At 43.6% G+C, this 16,436-nt stretch overlaps 1 protein-coding gene across 20 annotated transcripts in view; it reads right to left on the minus strand.

Annotated features, from left to right (window-relative positions):
- Positions 1-2,764: 2,764 nt before the first annotated feature.
- Positions 2,765-16,436, minus strand: part of clasp1a (cytoplasmic linker associated protein 1a) — a 45,209-nt gene continuing 31,537 nt past the window's right edge. For 13 of the 20 annotated variants that reach the window (XM_078933902.1, XM_078933897.1, XM_078933894.1 and 10 more), the window contains 11 exons: positions 15,431-15,577; positions 15,236-15,342; positions 10,257-10,376; positions 8,310-8,439; positions 7,999-8,224; positions 7,864-7,917; positions 7,592-7,794; positions 7,378-7,506; positions 7,097-7,303; positions 6,162-6,278; positions 2,765-6,081 (listed from right to left, as the gene is read on the minus strand). In XM_078933902.1, the coding sequence (XP_078790028.1) occupies positions 5,998-6,081; positions 6,162-6,278; positions 7,097-7,303; positions 7,378-7,506; positions 7,592-7,794; positions 7,864-7,917; positions 7,999-8,224; positions 8,310-8,439; positions 10,257-10,376; positions 15,236-15,342; positions 15,431-15,577 (1,524 nt within the window). In that variant the 3' untranslated portion in view covers positions 2,765-5,997. The remainder of the gene's footprint in view (positions 6,082-6,161; positions 6,279-7,096; positions 7,304-7,377; positions 7,507-7,591; positions 7,795-7,863; positions 7,918-7,998; positions 8,225-8,309; positions 8,440-10,256; positions 10,377-15,235; positions 15,343-15,430; positions 15,578-16,436) is intronic. The other 7 variants (XM_078933910.1, XM_078933909.1, XM_078933913.1 and 4 more) reach the window with 3 other exon arrangements.

A 16,436-nucleotide genomic window follows, 5' to 3' on the forward strand; every position in this document is an offset into this window, starting at 1 on the left:
TCTTTTTCTACATCCTTTTTCCCCTCAAAATCCTTTTATTGTAACTTAGCCACAAATGACATCACAACATAAACAGGATTTAAATTTAAGCCCAAATGACGTCATGTTGAAACAAACTATCCAAACAATTTTTAAAAAACGTTGTTAAGAAACAATTACAGGTTTGTTTGGAGAACTCAAGTTGCTTCATTGTATCATCTTTCCATTTTTATTTCTGGACGCTTCAAACCAATTCTTAAATAATTTTTTTTATATTTTACAAATATTAAATTTCATTCCGCTAAAAACATTAAGTTTTGTTTGTTACATATGGGATTTCGGGGAATTCTCTTATTTAACTAGTTTTGATTTATGTTTATTGGTGACATACTTCACCTGACACCCTCACGGTCCAGCAGGTAGGAGGTCAAAGGTCAAAGTTCACCCACCAACAGAAGCACACCTGCATCAGTGTTTGAAAGTCAAAACTCAAAAACGGAAGTGTGAAGGACAAACGTTTGGAGCAGGAATGGCTCCAATTGAAGGAGGACAGCTCCCCCTCCTGGTCAAACATGGTAGCTAAAAAGTACAATCCGTTTTTTTTTTGGCACATTTTCTTAAAGGAAATAAACGACAAGGAATAATTCTTAAATGTGTTTGGGAAAAAGTTTCCTGTATTAATTAACACCAACCAGGACAGAAATAATACTTTAGTAAAATAAAAAAAATTTTCTGTGAAAAAAGATCCGTACAACAGCACATTCTTTTTCGTTTAGTTTCATTCACACAACTTTGACTTGGAAAGATTGGATGTTTGAGAAAAAGTTGATCATATCTTTTTGTGGCAAAGATTAGAAGAACTAAAACAAAAAATATATATTTCAAAATAAAATTATCTTGGCACAAAATTAAAGAAAGAATAAACTAAAATGATCCGTCCATCCTGAAGTTCTCTGACGTCACGAAAGAAAATTCAAATAACCAGCCTTTTCCCTTAAATTATTATTTTCACTGCAATAATAAGCTCGACCAATCAAAGTAACTTCTCCCTGTCAGTCTTTATCTTAATTCATGTCTTTTGACATGAATTTGAACTGTCCTTTGACATTCAGTTGATTATTTTAATTAAAAAATAAAACAAGCAAAAACTGCCATTATAGGTGTTTAAATAAACTAACTGCTCATCTCTTAGATTTATTTTTAAGCCTATTTTACTGAAAAGAACAGAAAATGTTCTGTATTCATGCATTTTTTCAGCTTAGTTAACTATTCAAAGAACTAGCAGTTATTTAATATTTACCTAAAAGTCATTAAACTTTAAAAAAAAAAAAATATTTCGGTTTTATTAAACATTTTTTGAAAAAGTGTTTCTTTATCAATTTTGTACTAAAATTTTGATAAAAAGATTTGCCAAAATATTTTTAGTACTAAAATTGATGATATTTTTGCAAATATTTCAATCTTTTTTTTTACAAACTAGAAGGCTACAAGAGTCCAAAAACACAACAAATTAAAAACCTCATGAACGATATAAATACTTATTGACTTAGTAACAATAATCAAGTTACATGTATACATTACCGCAAGTTAAGCCTCCACCATCAACATCCAAATATGAACATTTGAAATATATTTACTTATGTCTACTTCTGTGATCAGTAATATCTTCAAATGCATCTGAAAATGCTGTTGTTTTTCTTCTACGACACAAATGTGTTGTAATGCTGGCTGTTTTACACAACAAGATGTCTCTGACATAAATGAAGCCACACTTTAGTGGTTGTTTGCACCATTTCTCTGTAGAAACATTACCAATAGAAGAACATACAAACTCCACACAGAAGGCTCCCCCATTGGTTGTTCTGTTTCAGGTCCCCCAGCCAGGACTTGAACCAGGGGTGTTCTTGCTGTGAGGCAAGAGCGCTAACCACTGCACCACTATTAAAAATTTGTAGTGGTGCAAAAAACGTACTTTTTCAATCTTTTTAATAAAAAATGAATAAATTTAGATTGTAAACAAAAAAACAGCTGTATGTCTTAAATTATGTAAGGGTTAATGGCCGACGAAGTGTGCGGTTACTACTTTTTAACGCACGCCGTGGAAGCCAGAACCGTCCGACGCGAAGCTTCGCTTCCGCGAAGTGCGTTAAAAAGTAGTAACTGCACACTTCGAAGGCCATTAACCCGCTTATACCATGGTCACTTACAAAAGCAATACATATTAACCAGGTTTTAGTCCTTAATTCTTGTTTTTTTTTCGATTTGGATCACTTTTCTCATAAACAGCGTACTATATGTTACGTGATGCGGCGCACGTAACATATAGTCCGCGTCGCGCAGCACCACCGCTGCAGTCAAGATTCGGCGATATATATATGCTGATCGTCCCGATGGGTTGAATAAAGCATCAATTCAGAGGGAAAGTTAATCGCTTACCGCTTGTTTTTGCCCAGATGATGAAGCAAAAGGTTGTTTTACAGAAGCCGGCGCAGTGATACAAATCATTTAAGCTAGCCGACCGGAACTTCTTTTTTCACCGTGCGGTTATCAGGTTTTAACGCATACCCAGCAGCCAATCAGAATCGAGTATTCAACCGGACCATGGTATAAACAATTAAAAATGACTTCTAAGCATTTAAGTTTTATTTTATTAGTTCTCGTTCCTGTCTAACACGTGCACACACCTTATGCATATATAATGAAAGATTTTTTTGTGCTCAAATAAGCTCTACTTTTTATCCAAATATTAACTAAAATATTAAAAATAAAAAAAAGACAACAGAAAAGAAGTCTGATAGTTTATTTCAAGTTCTGCAAAGTCTAATAAGGTGAAATACCCAAACATGTAAATATGTACAGTCATACAGGTATAAATATAGTGAGGCATGAAATGAAACTAACCCTCTAGAACAGGAGCCATGCACAGTGAGGCCTCAGTGGACGACATCTCTGCCTGTTCAGTCCACCTTAAGAAGCGTTGCAGGTTAGTTAGTTCAGGTTAGTGGTGGACAGAAATATTTTAGATTTCCATGAACTATTTAGGCACAGTCAGGAAACCACAAACACATATTTTTTTGTTTTGTTTTTCTTGACAGTAACGCAGCTCAAAACAGGATTTCTGTGATGCAAACATGCAGACAGTTTCTGTGCTGTGGGTTCGATTCCCACCCCACAGCAGGTAAAGGGAAGTTTGTGGTTCTGAGGCCCTCTCTGGTTCCAGACATTCAGCCCATAAAAGAAAGAAAAAAAACCCCACAGGTTCTGCTACAGTGCACGTGACCCCACGATGCGTTCAGGTAAGGCCCGGAAGTGTTCGAAACGGCATCCTTCAGTGCCCTTAAATACAATGAGCTCATTAGTTTTTCATAAAAACATGAAACCTTCAAACTGAGACGAAGATGTTCAATAGAATTCTAACCAAGCAGCCGGCTGCTTTTTGTTGAATGATCTTCATGTTTCTGGTCAAAGTTTTGGTTCGTTGGTCTCTAAGGAAATAATAAAACAAAAAACAAAAAACGTTAAAAAAAACGAGGATTTTTCCTAAATATGTCCTTCATCTTTGTCTTTATTTTCCTCCAGTTGGTTTGGACTTTTTTTGTGTGCTAGACAGGCAAAGTTTAGTTTAGCACCAGGAAAGTTCAAGCAACTTTAACAGTTCTGAGTTCAGTCATTAATCGTTCGTTTTGTGTTCATGTGACCAGGAGAGAAGACATCAAAGAAACAGGAAAAGGCAAAAGGAAAAGAGGGAATCACATGAGGAACCAATGAAAAAGACCAAGCTTAAAAAGGAAAAAAAGTACGACTTTGACAAGTTTAGGATTTTTTGTCAAAATTTTGTACTATTTTGCTTTCCGTACTTTTCTTGACATGCGTAGATGCCAGCATCTCCTGCTGCATTATGAAGCCTACACAGTCACGGGTTATGTTTTATCACCACAATTTAAAGAAACTTGATTTGTAATACTATCTAATTTTCTTTTGTCAACTTTTTAGCAAAGATCCTCTTATTTTATTTCATTCTTTTCAAACATTTTTCAGTCCCTACACCATCAGTTCCAAAATGTTGTACTTTTTTGCTTACCGTACATGTCTTGTTGTGAGTAGATACTGCTGCATTATAAAGCCTACTCAACTTGATTTGTGATATCTAACACGTTATCTAAGATTCTGCTGTTTTTCATTGGTTCATTCTCTCGTTTTTTTCTTTTCCTTTTCTCCTTCAACGTTTCTTCAATCCCGACTCCATTTGTTCTCATACAGTACAAAGACGGGAGTTCTTGGGTGCATCTGTTAGTATTCTAGTAAGCAGCAGTAACATCTCCGTAAAACAGAACAGGTGTGCCTTAAAAAACAAACAAACAAGAAGCGTCATTTCTACAGCGAGGGAAAAGTTTCAGTGTTTCTTGCGGAAAATCCGTTTATTGCTAAACCCTGGAAGGAAACCGGTGGATGGGTGGAGTCGCGTGTCGTCGTGGTTCATTACGGAGAAATGTTGTTGTTTTTTTTGAACTACTTCACATTTTGGAGGTCAAAGTCTCAAAGTGGCGTACATTCATGAACAATTCAGAGATTTCTTTTGAAACAAATTGACATCAGTGGATGAAAAACGAACTGATTGTTGCAGCTGATTGACGTTCAGGAAAACGGGATGAAGCGTCACAGCAGGCTGGACTCGACAGCGGACCACCTGTGGGTCCGATCTCCTCTGCTGTCCTTCAAGTGGTTATGAGGATCCCCCCCCAGCTTACGACCAGTTAAAGTCCAGCTCTAAAACGTGCATAGACGAAGACCTTCAGCTGTGTGACACCGGCCGGTTCGACTGTTTTCAGAAACACGGATCCCGATTATGAGGTTCGATTCCTCAAACTGAACCCCAAAAAAGAAAAATAAACGTAGTCCTTCATTCTTTTCCTAAAGGAGTTGACAAAGCATTAGAAATAAATTAAAAGCAGGTTTGGCTCCCAAAACCTCAACAACAACAAAAAGATGCTAAGAAAGACACGCCCCCCTCTAACCTTCCTCTTCGATTTGATTGGTTCGCTCAAACTCCGATTTAAACTTCAATAGAAGTTTTAAAATAGCCTCCAAAAGTTTTAAATATATTCGGACTATTTACAAAAACCGGAAAAGGAATATTAGGATGTAGAACTCAGATGAAAAAAAAGGAAGTGTTTTGGGGTTAAACTCTTAAAAAAAAAAAAAAAAAAAAAAAAAAAGACATTTTAAGTTAAGTGTTCATATGTGGAATGGATTCATGTCTTCATGTTTCCCCCCCCCCCCCGTCATATTAAAAAATGGATCATCCTTTTTGGCCTGGAATGATGCCTTTTGGAATGAAAAATGTTTTGCTGCTCCATTTTGGACTGAAACTGAATGAGTGTCACACATGCTGAAATCTTTTCTTCACACGTGAGAACAGGTTTTCTTACCAAAATAACATTCTGCTGCTTCTTGGGCCTAAACTAAAATACATACATATTTGTTCTTAAAATACATTTGTAGTGCTTGGAATCATTGGCCAGCCAAATGATCTGCTGGAAACTGAACGTGAAGCTTTTCGTTCTGGTTTTGTTTGATCTCATCTTCTCCTGTGGGAGCTGCTTCCTCCCAGAATCCTCCTCAAATCGGGAGTTCCTCGACAATCGATCGGGGTGGCGGCAGCCGTTCCACTGTAAGGTCAAAGCAGACATTTGTACTGGAAAGAGAATTGGAAACGGTTCTAAAAAGGAAAATACTGATAAGCGCGGTTCTTCTCCTCTTCATCTTAAGTCTGCAGAAGTCCTCACGTTGGAAAGAGGAGAGGTTGAGAGGATCGTCAGGCACGCGGCCTCTAATTCTACTTTCGATTCCGTCGCACACCGACAGAAGTTTTAAGGCCGATGACTCTAAAAATCAGCTTGATGAAGGTGAGGAAGGCGGAGCCGCTGAAGCATGGGGTGCTGTATAGTACGGTGGTCTACAGAAACTCTGTCCTTATCTGGGTCGGGGACGAGGCGTCTGCGGGCCGGAAGCTGGAGGTCAGTAGGAGGAGATGTCGGAGGAGCTGCTGCTGTTGCTGGTGGAGGTCTGCGCCCTCTTGATGTAAAGGTTGAGGAGCTTCATCTGCAGAAGGAGAGAACAGCTGTTAGTGGGGAGGGGGACTCCAACCATGGAAAGGTGGCAGCGAGAGCGGGGCGGGGGACCTTGCTGCCGGTCAGCTGAGCCAGGTATGGCTTGAGCTCCTCTCCGATCACGGAGTAGATGGCCACCAGGCAGAAGACGCTGGCCTTCCTCACGCTGCTCTCTGTGTTGTCGTAACCCTGCGACAGCAGACGGAGAGGTGCGTTTAGCTCATGGTGTTCACACTGGACAAGCAGGGAGGGGCTCCTTTTTCTACTGTCTGTACTGTTGGAAGAGGCTTGATGGGAAATAAAGTAAATCTCAGGCTTTAGTTTTATTTAACAAGATTTGGTCATACGTCAATACCCAATCCGGCCCCTGATTGGTCGAGGTTCAACCTGGTTTAACAACATTTTGTACGAAAAGCCTAAAAAAAAGTCCAAAAAAATCTAAGTGAACGCAAGAGTTTAGCGTTTAAATACGTTGTTTCTGAATTCCAGCCCTAACCCCTACAGAGTGCACTACATTGCGTTAGCCATTTTGTAGTGCTGTACGGATGTACCATTCCAAAATCGAGTGCACTAGAAATTTCCCAGAAGTCTCTGTGAAAAACCAGAGTGCATCCATGCTCATGCTCGAATATAGACCACAATGCATGGCGTCGGAAACAACAAAAATTGTATTTAAATACATTTTTTTTTTTTAGTAAACCATCAACGTTTTTATCTTCAGAAGACAGTGGACTCATAAATAATCGTCGCAAAAACACTCATATTAATTTGATTTGTACTTTGTGAAATCGATGACGTCATATTAGCTGGTAAAAAAAAAGAAGAAAAAAAAGAAGTGAGCATTGCTTTTAAGATTCAGGGCACTACATAGTGCTGCACTATCTAGTTTTTTGGTAGTTAGGGGTTATGGTGGGATTTCGGACACAACCATAGACTTTGCATTGGAAGTGATCACTTGGACGGGCTATGGCGAGGGCGGGGTGAACGCAGCTTGAGGACCGGGTCACCTGCAGCAGGCCGGGGATGATGTCCGGCAGCAGCTGGTGCAGGGGCTCCTTGCTGATGCGCTCGATGGCTCTGGTCTGCATCTTGATGGCAGCCAGGTTGATGGGATAGTCTGCCGTCTGCACGATGGGGCAGAGGACCTTGATGCACTGCTCTGGGTGGATGGAGCCCGCCAGCGTGGAAGCTGCCTCCTCGGCCGCCCGTACCACCTGCAGGACGAACGGGGTGAGCTATGGAGACGAGAATCCAGATGTGCATGGGAGCCCGGAGAGGTGCTCATCACCTCCTTGTGCGAGTCTTTGTGAGCCTCCAGCGCCTTCATGATGGTCAGCTCCGCGTAGTTTTTGAAGCGAGCCGGCTGGTTCCTCAGGATCTCCTTCAGGACTCGTAGAGCCAGCGCCCGGATTGTGTGCTGTAATGGTGGTGGTGGGGGGGGGGGCAGGTTAGAACGACCTACTTCAAAGAGTTCAGACCTCAGACGGAGGCGGAGTCCTCACATCTTTGTCTCCCAGCGTCTCTAGGAGCAGCAGCAGCATGGTCTTGAAGTGCTCGTCCCACACCATCAGGGCGTCCTCCCGTGCCACCTTCAGCAGCTCCAGCAGCGTCCCCCGTCTCTCTTCGGGGCCCTTCTCCCCCCCCTGACCCTGGGACAGCTCCTTCAACAGCTGTCCAACCAGTTCCAACTGCTCTGTGGGACAGGCTGCAGGAGGAAAGACAGACGTTACCGCGGATCTGGGGTCTAACGGACGTCCCAGACTGTGACCATTACCAGGGAAGCTTTTGGGGTTCAGGATCTTGTTCTCCACACATTCCTGTCGGCGTGCTGTACAGACGGACGCAGAAAGGTCAAAGCCTTGCAGAAACCTTAACAGTGAGCGGAACCTACGAGTGAAGGAACCCCCACCGTCCCGCCGGGGCTCCCCGCCGTCCTCGTACAGAGCGGCTTTGTCCAGCGAGCCGGGGCCGTCCGTGTAGTTGCCGGGGTTGTAGTCCCTGAAGCGAGGCCCCGTAAAGGATCGAGCTGAGGGGGTGTTGAGCAGGGACGTTTTGTTGTCCAAAGCAGTCCGCCCCCCTTCCACTGCTTCTCCACAGGAGCGAGGGTCTGAGTCAAACGGCACCGCGCCTCCGGCCTGAAGGGTCAGCCACGGCAAAAGAGGTTATTTGAGAAGAGGTGGGTGAAGCAGACTGAGGCGCTGTGAAAAGCTCCACCACCACCTCGCGGCGCAGCGGCTCCATCAGGTCCTCCTGGCTGCGGAAGCTGAAGTTCTGGATGGCCTCTGTGACGCCGCGCAGGGAGCTGTAGATCTCCTCGGAGTTCAGGTTCTCACTGTCGTACTCCATTGTGCTGCGGGAGCAAAAGGGGAGAACGGAGTTAAGGCAGCCGAAAAACTCTGACGATGGCATCGTGACGGACGGGTAGATGCACAGGGACAGATGAAGATGGGTTATCGGCACTTTCAGGGCCAGAGTGACAGGGTCTTTACCACAGCTTCACTGGATTTAGCCAGGGGAGTTTGAAGAGTTTGTCTTGGTAGAAAATGAGCCGTTCCCTTTCGGTCGATTCACTCGGCAAAACACATTTACAATGGGATGTCACGCCTTCACGGTCCAGCCCCTATTTACATCGTCCCATCACTGCCGTCGGCAAATCAGTTCTCACCTCACTAGGTTACAGCTAGCTATGCTGCCGCAGTTGCCGCTACCAATCTGTCCTCAACCAGCTTAAAGCTAGATAGAGTTCATTGACTGTATAAGACAACTGAACTGAATGACTCCTCCCTCTTGTGTTCCAAACAGGAAGTACCTGCTGGCTCCAAGAAAGACTTCTACTGAGACAATAATAGCTATTACTCAGTCATTCTTGTTCTTTGACCTTGAAATGATCTTGCTATTCAATATTATTTTTTATCGCAAGTTACTCACCTTATAAACTGACCAATCAAAATTAAGGATATTATGGTTTAGTAATAAAGGCCTACCTTTGCCTCAGTGTGTGAAACCCTAATTAGCTAGAGCAGGGGTTCTCAAAGTGGGGCCGGGGGCCAATGGCGGCCCGCTGGAAGACTTTTGTGGCCCTCAATAAAAGGGAGCCAGAGCAGGTTCCTTTGAGGAAAAACATTGTGAGGGCGAGGAGACAAGGCTATTTCTAGAGGCTAAATCCAGTGAAGCTGTGACAGAAGCTAGCTACGTAGTGGTTTTGGAAATGGTCCGGTATAGTAAGCCATTAAGTGACGGGGAGTTTGTAAAAAGAATGTATGCTTAAAGTAGCTGACATTGTTAGTCCAGAGCAAAAGAAAGTCTGTCAAATGACGCAATTACTAGACGAGTAGAAGATGTGGGCAGCAACCTCAGACCTCAACTGGGAAAACATCTGGAGGGCCTGGTTAACTGTACAAATGACACTTGGTCATTAAAGTTATTAAAACCAACTTTTTCTCTTTATCCATTTTCTTCACCAAAATTGGCCCCCAGTCTAATGTTGAGTTCCTAATGTGGCCCTCTGCTACAAAAACATTGAGAACCCCTGATCTGGAGGCATGGGCACTTCCTGTGTCTTCAGTGAAGGCGTGATATCCACACTAAATATATTTTACCGCATTCCTCCCCTCTGGGAACAGGAATTATAGACATAACAGGATATTCTGGAGGTCTGATGGAAGTCAGACGGTCCCAATAACAAGATTCCTACTTTTATTAGAAACAAACTGTAGGATTTCACTGCAAAGACAACAGCTTTATATTATTATAGCTGATACATTTTTTTATATACATTTGCTTTAAACTACTAAAATACCAAAATATAAATGAAGAAACTGGAAGTTTTGGGAATCATCTGCTGGTTCTTGCAGCATTCTTGTCACTGCATCTTTTTGCTTTGTAAGTTGTTTGAGTAAATCTGACTCCAACACATGAAGCAACACAGAGTTGAACCAAACACAGAGCCTGCTAGACGTTTTCTTCCCCCCAAATTTACGTCTTCAGGATCAAACTCTTCTTGGGGGTTTGTCCGGGACCAGGAAGCAAAGTCCAGCTCTCTGTGCTTGGCCCGTGCGTGTGGATGAGCTCACGGAGCAGCTGACAGGAGCCCATGGAAGCGGGGGCGTGAGCAGATGGAAACAGTGAAAGACACCGGATGTTAGGGGGAGGGGGCAGGGGGGTTACCTGGGGGAGCAGGCTCGCCGCACGACCCTAAGGGAAGAGACAGCAGCGGGGGGAGGGGGCAAAGAGGAGGAGGGGGGAGGAAAGGTAGAGAGCCCGTCTGCACTCCAGGCCCACATGCGACTGCAGCGAGGAAGAAAAGGAAGAAGAGAAGGGAGGAAGAGGAAGTCCAGACATGGGAGGCATACATCAGACTGAAATCTGTCTTTAAGTGGGGAGGGGGCGGGTCAAAATTAACCCGAAATCCTCTGATGAGAGTAAACTGACTGTAAACAGGACTCTGCATCAGAAGACCAAAGAGAGTGCACAAACGTGCACGTCAGTGTCAGCTGAAATTTGGTCAAGAAATGCAGCGAAAAACACCAAATAAACTTTTTCAGATTAAATAAAACGATGAGAATATTGTTTTAATTTTTCCCCGAATCGAAAATCCCATTATCTTCCATGAGGATCATTTTCCTGAAGACGCGCACCTTTTAGGTTTTGCTCAATAATCCACGTTTAAACCAGTTCTTCTAATTTGCCGCTTGCTTTCTTTGCCCCTCCAGCAGGAAATCGGTGTGCTTGTTTCGCCAGCCGTCTTCTCAGTATCTCCTATCTGCTTGCGCCATCCTCTGAAACGTTTAGGATCCACCTAGACGTGATGCAGATTCCTCCCCAGAGTGTCCTCTGGCGTCCGCCAACCGCACAAAGTTTAAACGCTAAATGGAACGAGCGTTTCTTGACCATCGTTGCACCGGCTCATAACACAAACGCCACAGATACCCGGCATCTGAACGACTGTGGCCACTATTACAGAGCGGAGCCCAAAGTAGCAAGTAGCTGTTAGACCCGGTGTCACTGGAGACTGGCCACTATTGGAAGAGAGGAACCATTGTTTTAGGTTATACTCGAGAGTTTAAGTCTTGGTACGAACCCATGCACCCGTATGGAGGTTGACCCGTACGGGTGATGTCGGTTTTTGAGTTGTCCGGACCCGTGGGGAGTCGGCTGCATCTTAAATGGAGCGCAGGTGTGTCTTGCGGTTCCCCTTGAGGCTCATACAGCCACCTCACGGGACGTCGAGAAAATGGAATGTACCATTGTTGTGTGTGGGAAGTAGGGTTGGGCGATGTCCCTTAAATTGGCCGTTGACGATTTTTGCTGTTAACCATCGGGATGGACGATGACATCATCGGGGGGGGGCTATTTTCAATATTTCAGTTTTATATACCGTAAATTCCAGGTTATAAAGCGCACCCGATTACAAGCCGCACCCACCTATTTTAGCGTGCTTAAATATTTTTGTACATACACAAGCCGCATCAGTATACAAGCCGCTGCCTCGACAAAGCGCGTCCTGACCACCAGAGTGTGCATGGCTCATTACCACACTGTGGGCAGGTACTGGCCTTGTCTCAAGCTCATGTATCTAATTACACCCACATCTGAAACAGCATGGACCTCTATTCTGTTCACAAGTTCCTCAGTTATGGGTTTTTTTATTTTATTTTTTTTTATTTTTTTTAACTTATTGACAAACTAGATATCATACATAAAATTACTAACAGTAACCATATAATCAACATTACATCCCTCAGTTATGATGAGGAAATTTACATCCGCGATCCCCCATTTCCCATGAGTCTTAGGGGCTAAAGGCGGGGCCAACGCCCGGCTCGCCACACTGTTGTTCGTGTTTAAGAATGAGCAAGGAGCAGCAGTGCATGGAGGGGTGAAAAGGAACAGCTCTCCTTCCACTTGTGTCGCGGCAGCATTATGGTACTAACGGGGCTGGTTAAAAAACATCAGTAAAATAGCGCGCGCCTCAGCGCGATACGCGCCTCAGCGCGATACACGCGCCTCAGCGCGGCGCGTTCGTCAGAAGCTTCCTTTCACAACAAACACTTGTTGCTCCCCGGACGCCTCTGCGCTCCGCGCTCGCCAAGCGGGCTCCTTGTCTCCCCTTCCTATCCGAAAAGCTCACACGGCGGCTGTGAGCTTTTCATTGCAAAATTCCGCTCAGTCAGAAACCGTAAAAACGACCAAATGGATTTGTGTTTCCAGTCGTGTCCCGACAAAATAAAGGCTGATGTTATTCACACATATTTACGTGCAGCCATCCGAGTCACTATGACTCAGAGGTAAATACACTTCTGAGCATGCGCTGTTCTCTCCGTCACGCACCTGACCGGCATTTCCATTTACTGATGGGGGATTTTTTCACGCTGCTTTTAACGATTGCTTTTAACTTGAAAGCTTTATCATATTGTAGCGGCGATCACGTGCACGTTGGGTCTAATGGCACCAAAGGATTCTGGGATGCGGCCGGGCATGCGTGTTTCTTTTTGTTGAACCATGACTGAAGTGTCTAAGACCTGAAGTGACCTCCATGCTGTTTGGCTGCTCAGAGGTGTGTTAAAAAAAATGACTTGTGCTTGGTGGTGGATGGGCATACAAAACCATTCACCGAGCCCGAATGTACGTACATGGCGGCCGCCAATCAAATCCATAAATTAGCCGCGTCACAGAATAAGCCGCAGGGCTGTGAGCGCAGGAAAAAAGTAGCGGCTTGTAGTCCGGAAATTACGGTACTTGCTATTCGTTGTTTTACTTTATTACTTTATTTATTTTATTTCCCAACTAATGACTCGTCCGCGATTATCCAGTAGAAACTGAGGGAAGTGACTTTAACAAAAAAGGTAACAAACAAACTAGAAAAGAAATGGTTTGCTCCCGCACTTAACTAGTCAAGTGGACCGGCGGAGCGCGGATTTACAGCTTTGTGTTTGAGGGGAAGGGGGGTGCTTTGTTACATGAGCGGTAGTATGTGGGAGATTTAGAACTGCGATCCGTTCCGCAGCTCTAGGGGAACGGGCTACCGAACTCAGAACCGGGTCTAAAAGTGTGTGTCTGAGCAGAGCTCGGACCGTCAGCACACACACAGCGCTTTGGGGCGGTGTAAGCTTCAAAGCAGAAAGGCCGCTCAGTCCTTAGAAATCGTTCAAACAATCACGTGGATTAGTGTTTCGAGTCGTGTCCCGACTAAATAAAGGCTGATGTTATTCCCACATGTTTATGTGTAGCCAGGATGCAGATTGCAGCACCACCCAAAGCTAATGTTGTTAGCCCGTGTTAGCATACTGCTAATTCTGGCTTCTTTCCGGCTCCATTCTTCAACAGAAAAAGCACTGACCACACGGATTAAAATTAAAACAGGCGAACAGGGGCTTCATAATAACCGTAACATTATTAAAAGCACGTTTAGAAGATCGTCTTGTATATTACCAAGCTGAAATGTCAATGTATAAAGCCGCTCGGCAACATTGTTTTGTATTGAATTGTTACATTCAATAAAGTTTGAGAAAAAAATAGCCGCTTGGCGGAACTGATATCCGCTTCCGGTTTTTCAAACCCTACTGCGCATGTGCGAATGATTTATTCCGACCGAAAGTGTGACCTTAGTGAACGTTTGTTATATTCTGAAAACATTTTTCTGGAACCATGTACACGGTTGGATTCTAATCCGACCATTGATCCGGTCAAGATAGTTTTCACATGTAACCGCGGCTTATGGTGTCCACTCGCAGCGTGGCGGGGGCGTGGCATCCCGATGGTGTCTCTCCATCGGGATGTCAGTCACCCATCACGATGGACGATGGCATCGGCACAACCCTAGTGGGAAGTTTGGCATTTGTAAGGATAATGACAGTTGCTCGCTCATATGACGTGCGGGTGATGTTTCTTAACCTCGCATGTTGTGTAGGTGATCGCGATGACCTGCCGCCCACAGCATGCCAGAAAAAAAAAGCATTTCACTCAACGGGCTCACCGACTGGTCTGCGAGATTGATATTTTGCCGGCAACCTGCATGCCTCATGCAGGTTTACCAGTTTATTTTCACCCAGCATGAAGGCAGACGTGTCATGCAGTGCGTTTGTTCACGTGTGTTTAGTTTGCCACCTGTTAGTGCGTTCATTGAGGCGATAAATGGAAGAGGTATTCCTCATAACGTGACAAACATTTTTCATCTTCATTGGCACATATGAAAGGCAGCATCCAAGCTTTTGTGTTGCACTAGACGCTCAGTGACACAGAGGCCCAGAACAGGTTCTGATCCATTTCAGATTAAGGAATTAACTCAAAGTCAGTGTTTGAGATTGATTTCTGATTCAGCTCTTGTGGATCTGAGCTTCTGAAAAATCATGTAGTTTATGAACTGAATCTACAACTGACGTACAAATGTAACTTTGAATGAAAATAGATTGTAAAAACAGTTGAAAAGACTTTTCAGTCACTTTATTAAAACGATAAATATAGCTTGTTTTTTCATTGTAGGGAGTGAGCTTAGTGCATGTTTATTAACATAAATATGCACTTGATCCATTAAGAACCAGATACTAACAAATATGCACCACACACTCCCTTTCAACCAATAAATCCAACTGTACTTGACTTAAGCTGATTATATATAAAGAATCTAATGTGACCTAAGTGTGTATCGTAAGCTTCACTGCAAAAATCTCTATAAATGTGAGTACTTGTTGTTCTGTCTACAATTAATGCTTAAAAGAAACCAAAATATCAAATCAAAAAAAGGCAGACCATACACAATCAAATCAAATCAAACAAGACCAGAATCAAATAAAATAAAAACTAAAAAAAAAAAAAAAAAAAATCAAGCCATTTAAATTCAAATATTCAAAAAAAAATCTAATAAGATGACATCAGATCAAATCAAAACTAACTAAATCAGGCCATATTAAATGAAATAAAATCATATTAGATCAAATCAAATCAAGTAGTAGTATAGTAATAATGGTAAGTCTGTTGCTGTAACTACGAAATGATGCCTGAGCTGGCGAAGATTCGTTCCTGGATGTTTTATATCGAACATGTTTTTTGAAGAAGGTTTAGAAAATGGAAATAATTAACAATAAGACATCCTCAATGCAGGACCTATGCAAAAGTTTCCATGAAGCCAGACAGAGGGGTGGGTGTACCTGGAGGAGAGACTCCCGTGGGAGCAGTTTGTGGGCGAGGTGAGCGGGCTGCCACGGCTTCCCGGCGCGCGAGGAGGCGTGCGCGTGGCCGAGTTACTGGGAGCTGCCTAAAATGGAGACGGCAAGCGAGAAGGCGGTGTGAAACCAACACATCTATCCGGCAACGTTTGTCTGACTGAGGAGGGTGGGGATTACCATGGCGACGGCAGTGCTGGCGCTCCTCAGGTGGTTGTGCAGCAGCTTGGTGGTGCCGTCCTGAAAGGTCTTGGGCAAAGCGCCGAGTAGCATGGTGAACTCAGGAGTGTTGAGCTCGAAGAGCGCGATCAGCACCACCTGCGCCGCCTGCACACAAACACACACACACAGGATTAAAGGGAGCTCCTCCTGCCGGGAAATGAAGAACCTTCAGTGTGAGGAACGTCGCCTGACTCTCTGAAAAGTTCATAAAATGATTCTGACGATTGATTAATGTCACAAAATCAGAGGAAAAGTCAGTATTTTCCAAAATGCAACAAAACTTAAGTATGTAGTTTGTTACTCTGATTAAAGAAACAAACTGTTCCGAAATTGACTAAAATCGAGTAGAGTAGCTCGAATTTACAAATGATATGGGTTTGAATCAGTCCTGGGGGCTCTGACTCAAAGGTGAATGAATTCCATGAAGACGAACAACGGAAACCCGTTAGCAGAGTAGTAGGATAAGACTGCGGAGAAGCTCAATAAGAGTTGTGATACTTTGGAATTTGGGAAACTCAGATATAAATACTGTGATCACGACTTTGGGATGGAAGATTTGTCACTCTCACTGATTTGTCACGAGCTCGGGCTCGTCAAGGTAAAGCAGGAGTTTTCCAGTCTACGGATAGCAAGTGACAAAGAAGAGGTTGTGAACTTCTCTAGTCCAGTTTTCCAGTTAAGCTTTAGTCAAATGCACCAGTACAGGAGTTGACCTGTGTGAACACTGTGGGTTTGGGGAGCGTCACAGAGATGAGCAATTCCCTTGAAGCTCGTACGGCCACTTCAATTGACGTCATGAAAATGGAACGTACCATTGTTGGAAGAGTGTTGGGAAACATTCGTAAGGCTAACGTATGTAGCACGCACTTAGCACATACAGGCGGTGCTGTCATATGGAGCCCTTATGTCACACTCCAGTCATTAGATGGTGCGGGTACTGGCTCCTTAATGGAAACACGCACAG

Source organism: Oryzias latipes, chromosome 2, assembly GCF_053564925.1.
Source record: "Oryzias latipes strain Hd-rR chromosome 2, Olatipes_Hd-rR_3.1".
In the NCBI taxonomy this organism is placed as follows: Eukaryota; Metazoa; Chordata; class Actinopteri; order Beloniformes; family Adrianichthyidae; genus Oryzias; species Oryzias latipes.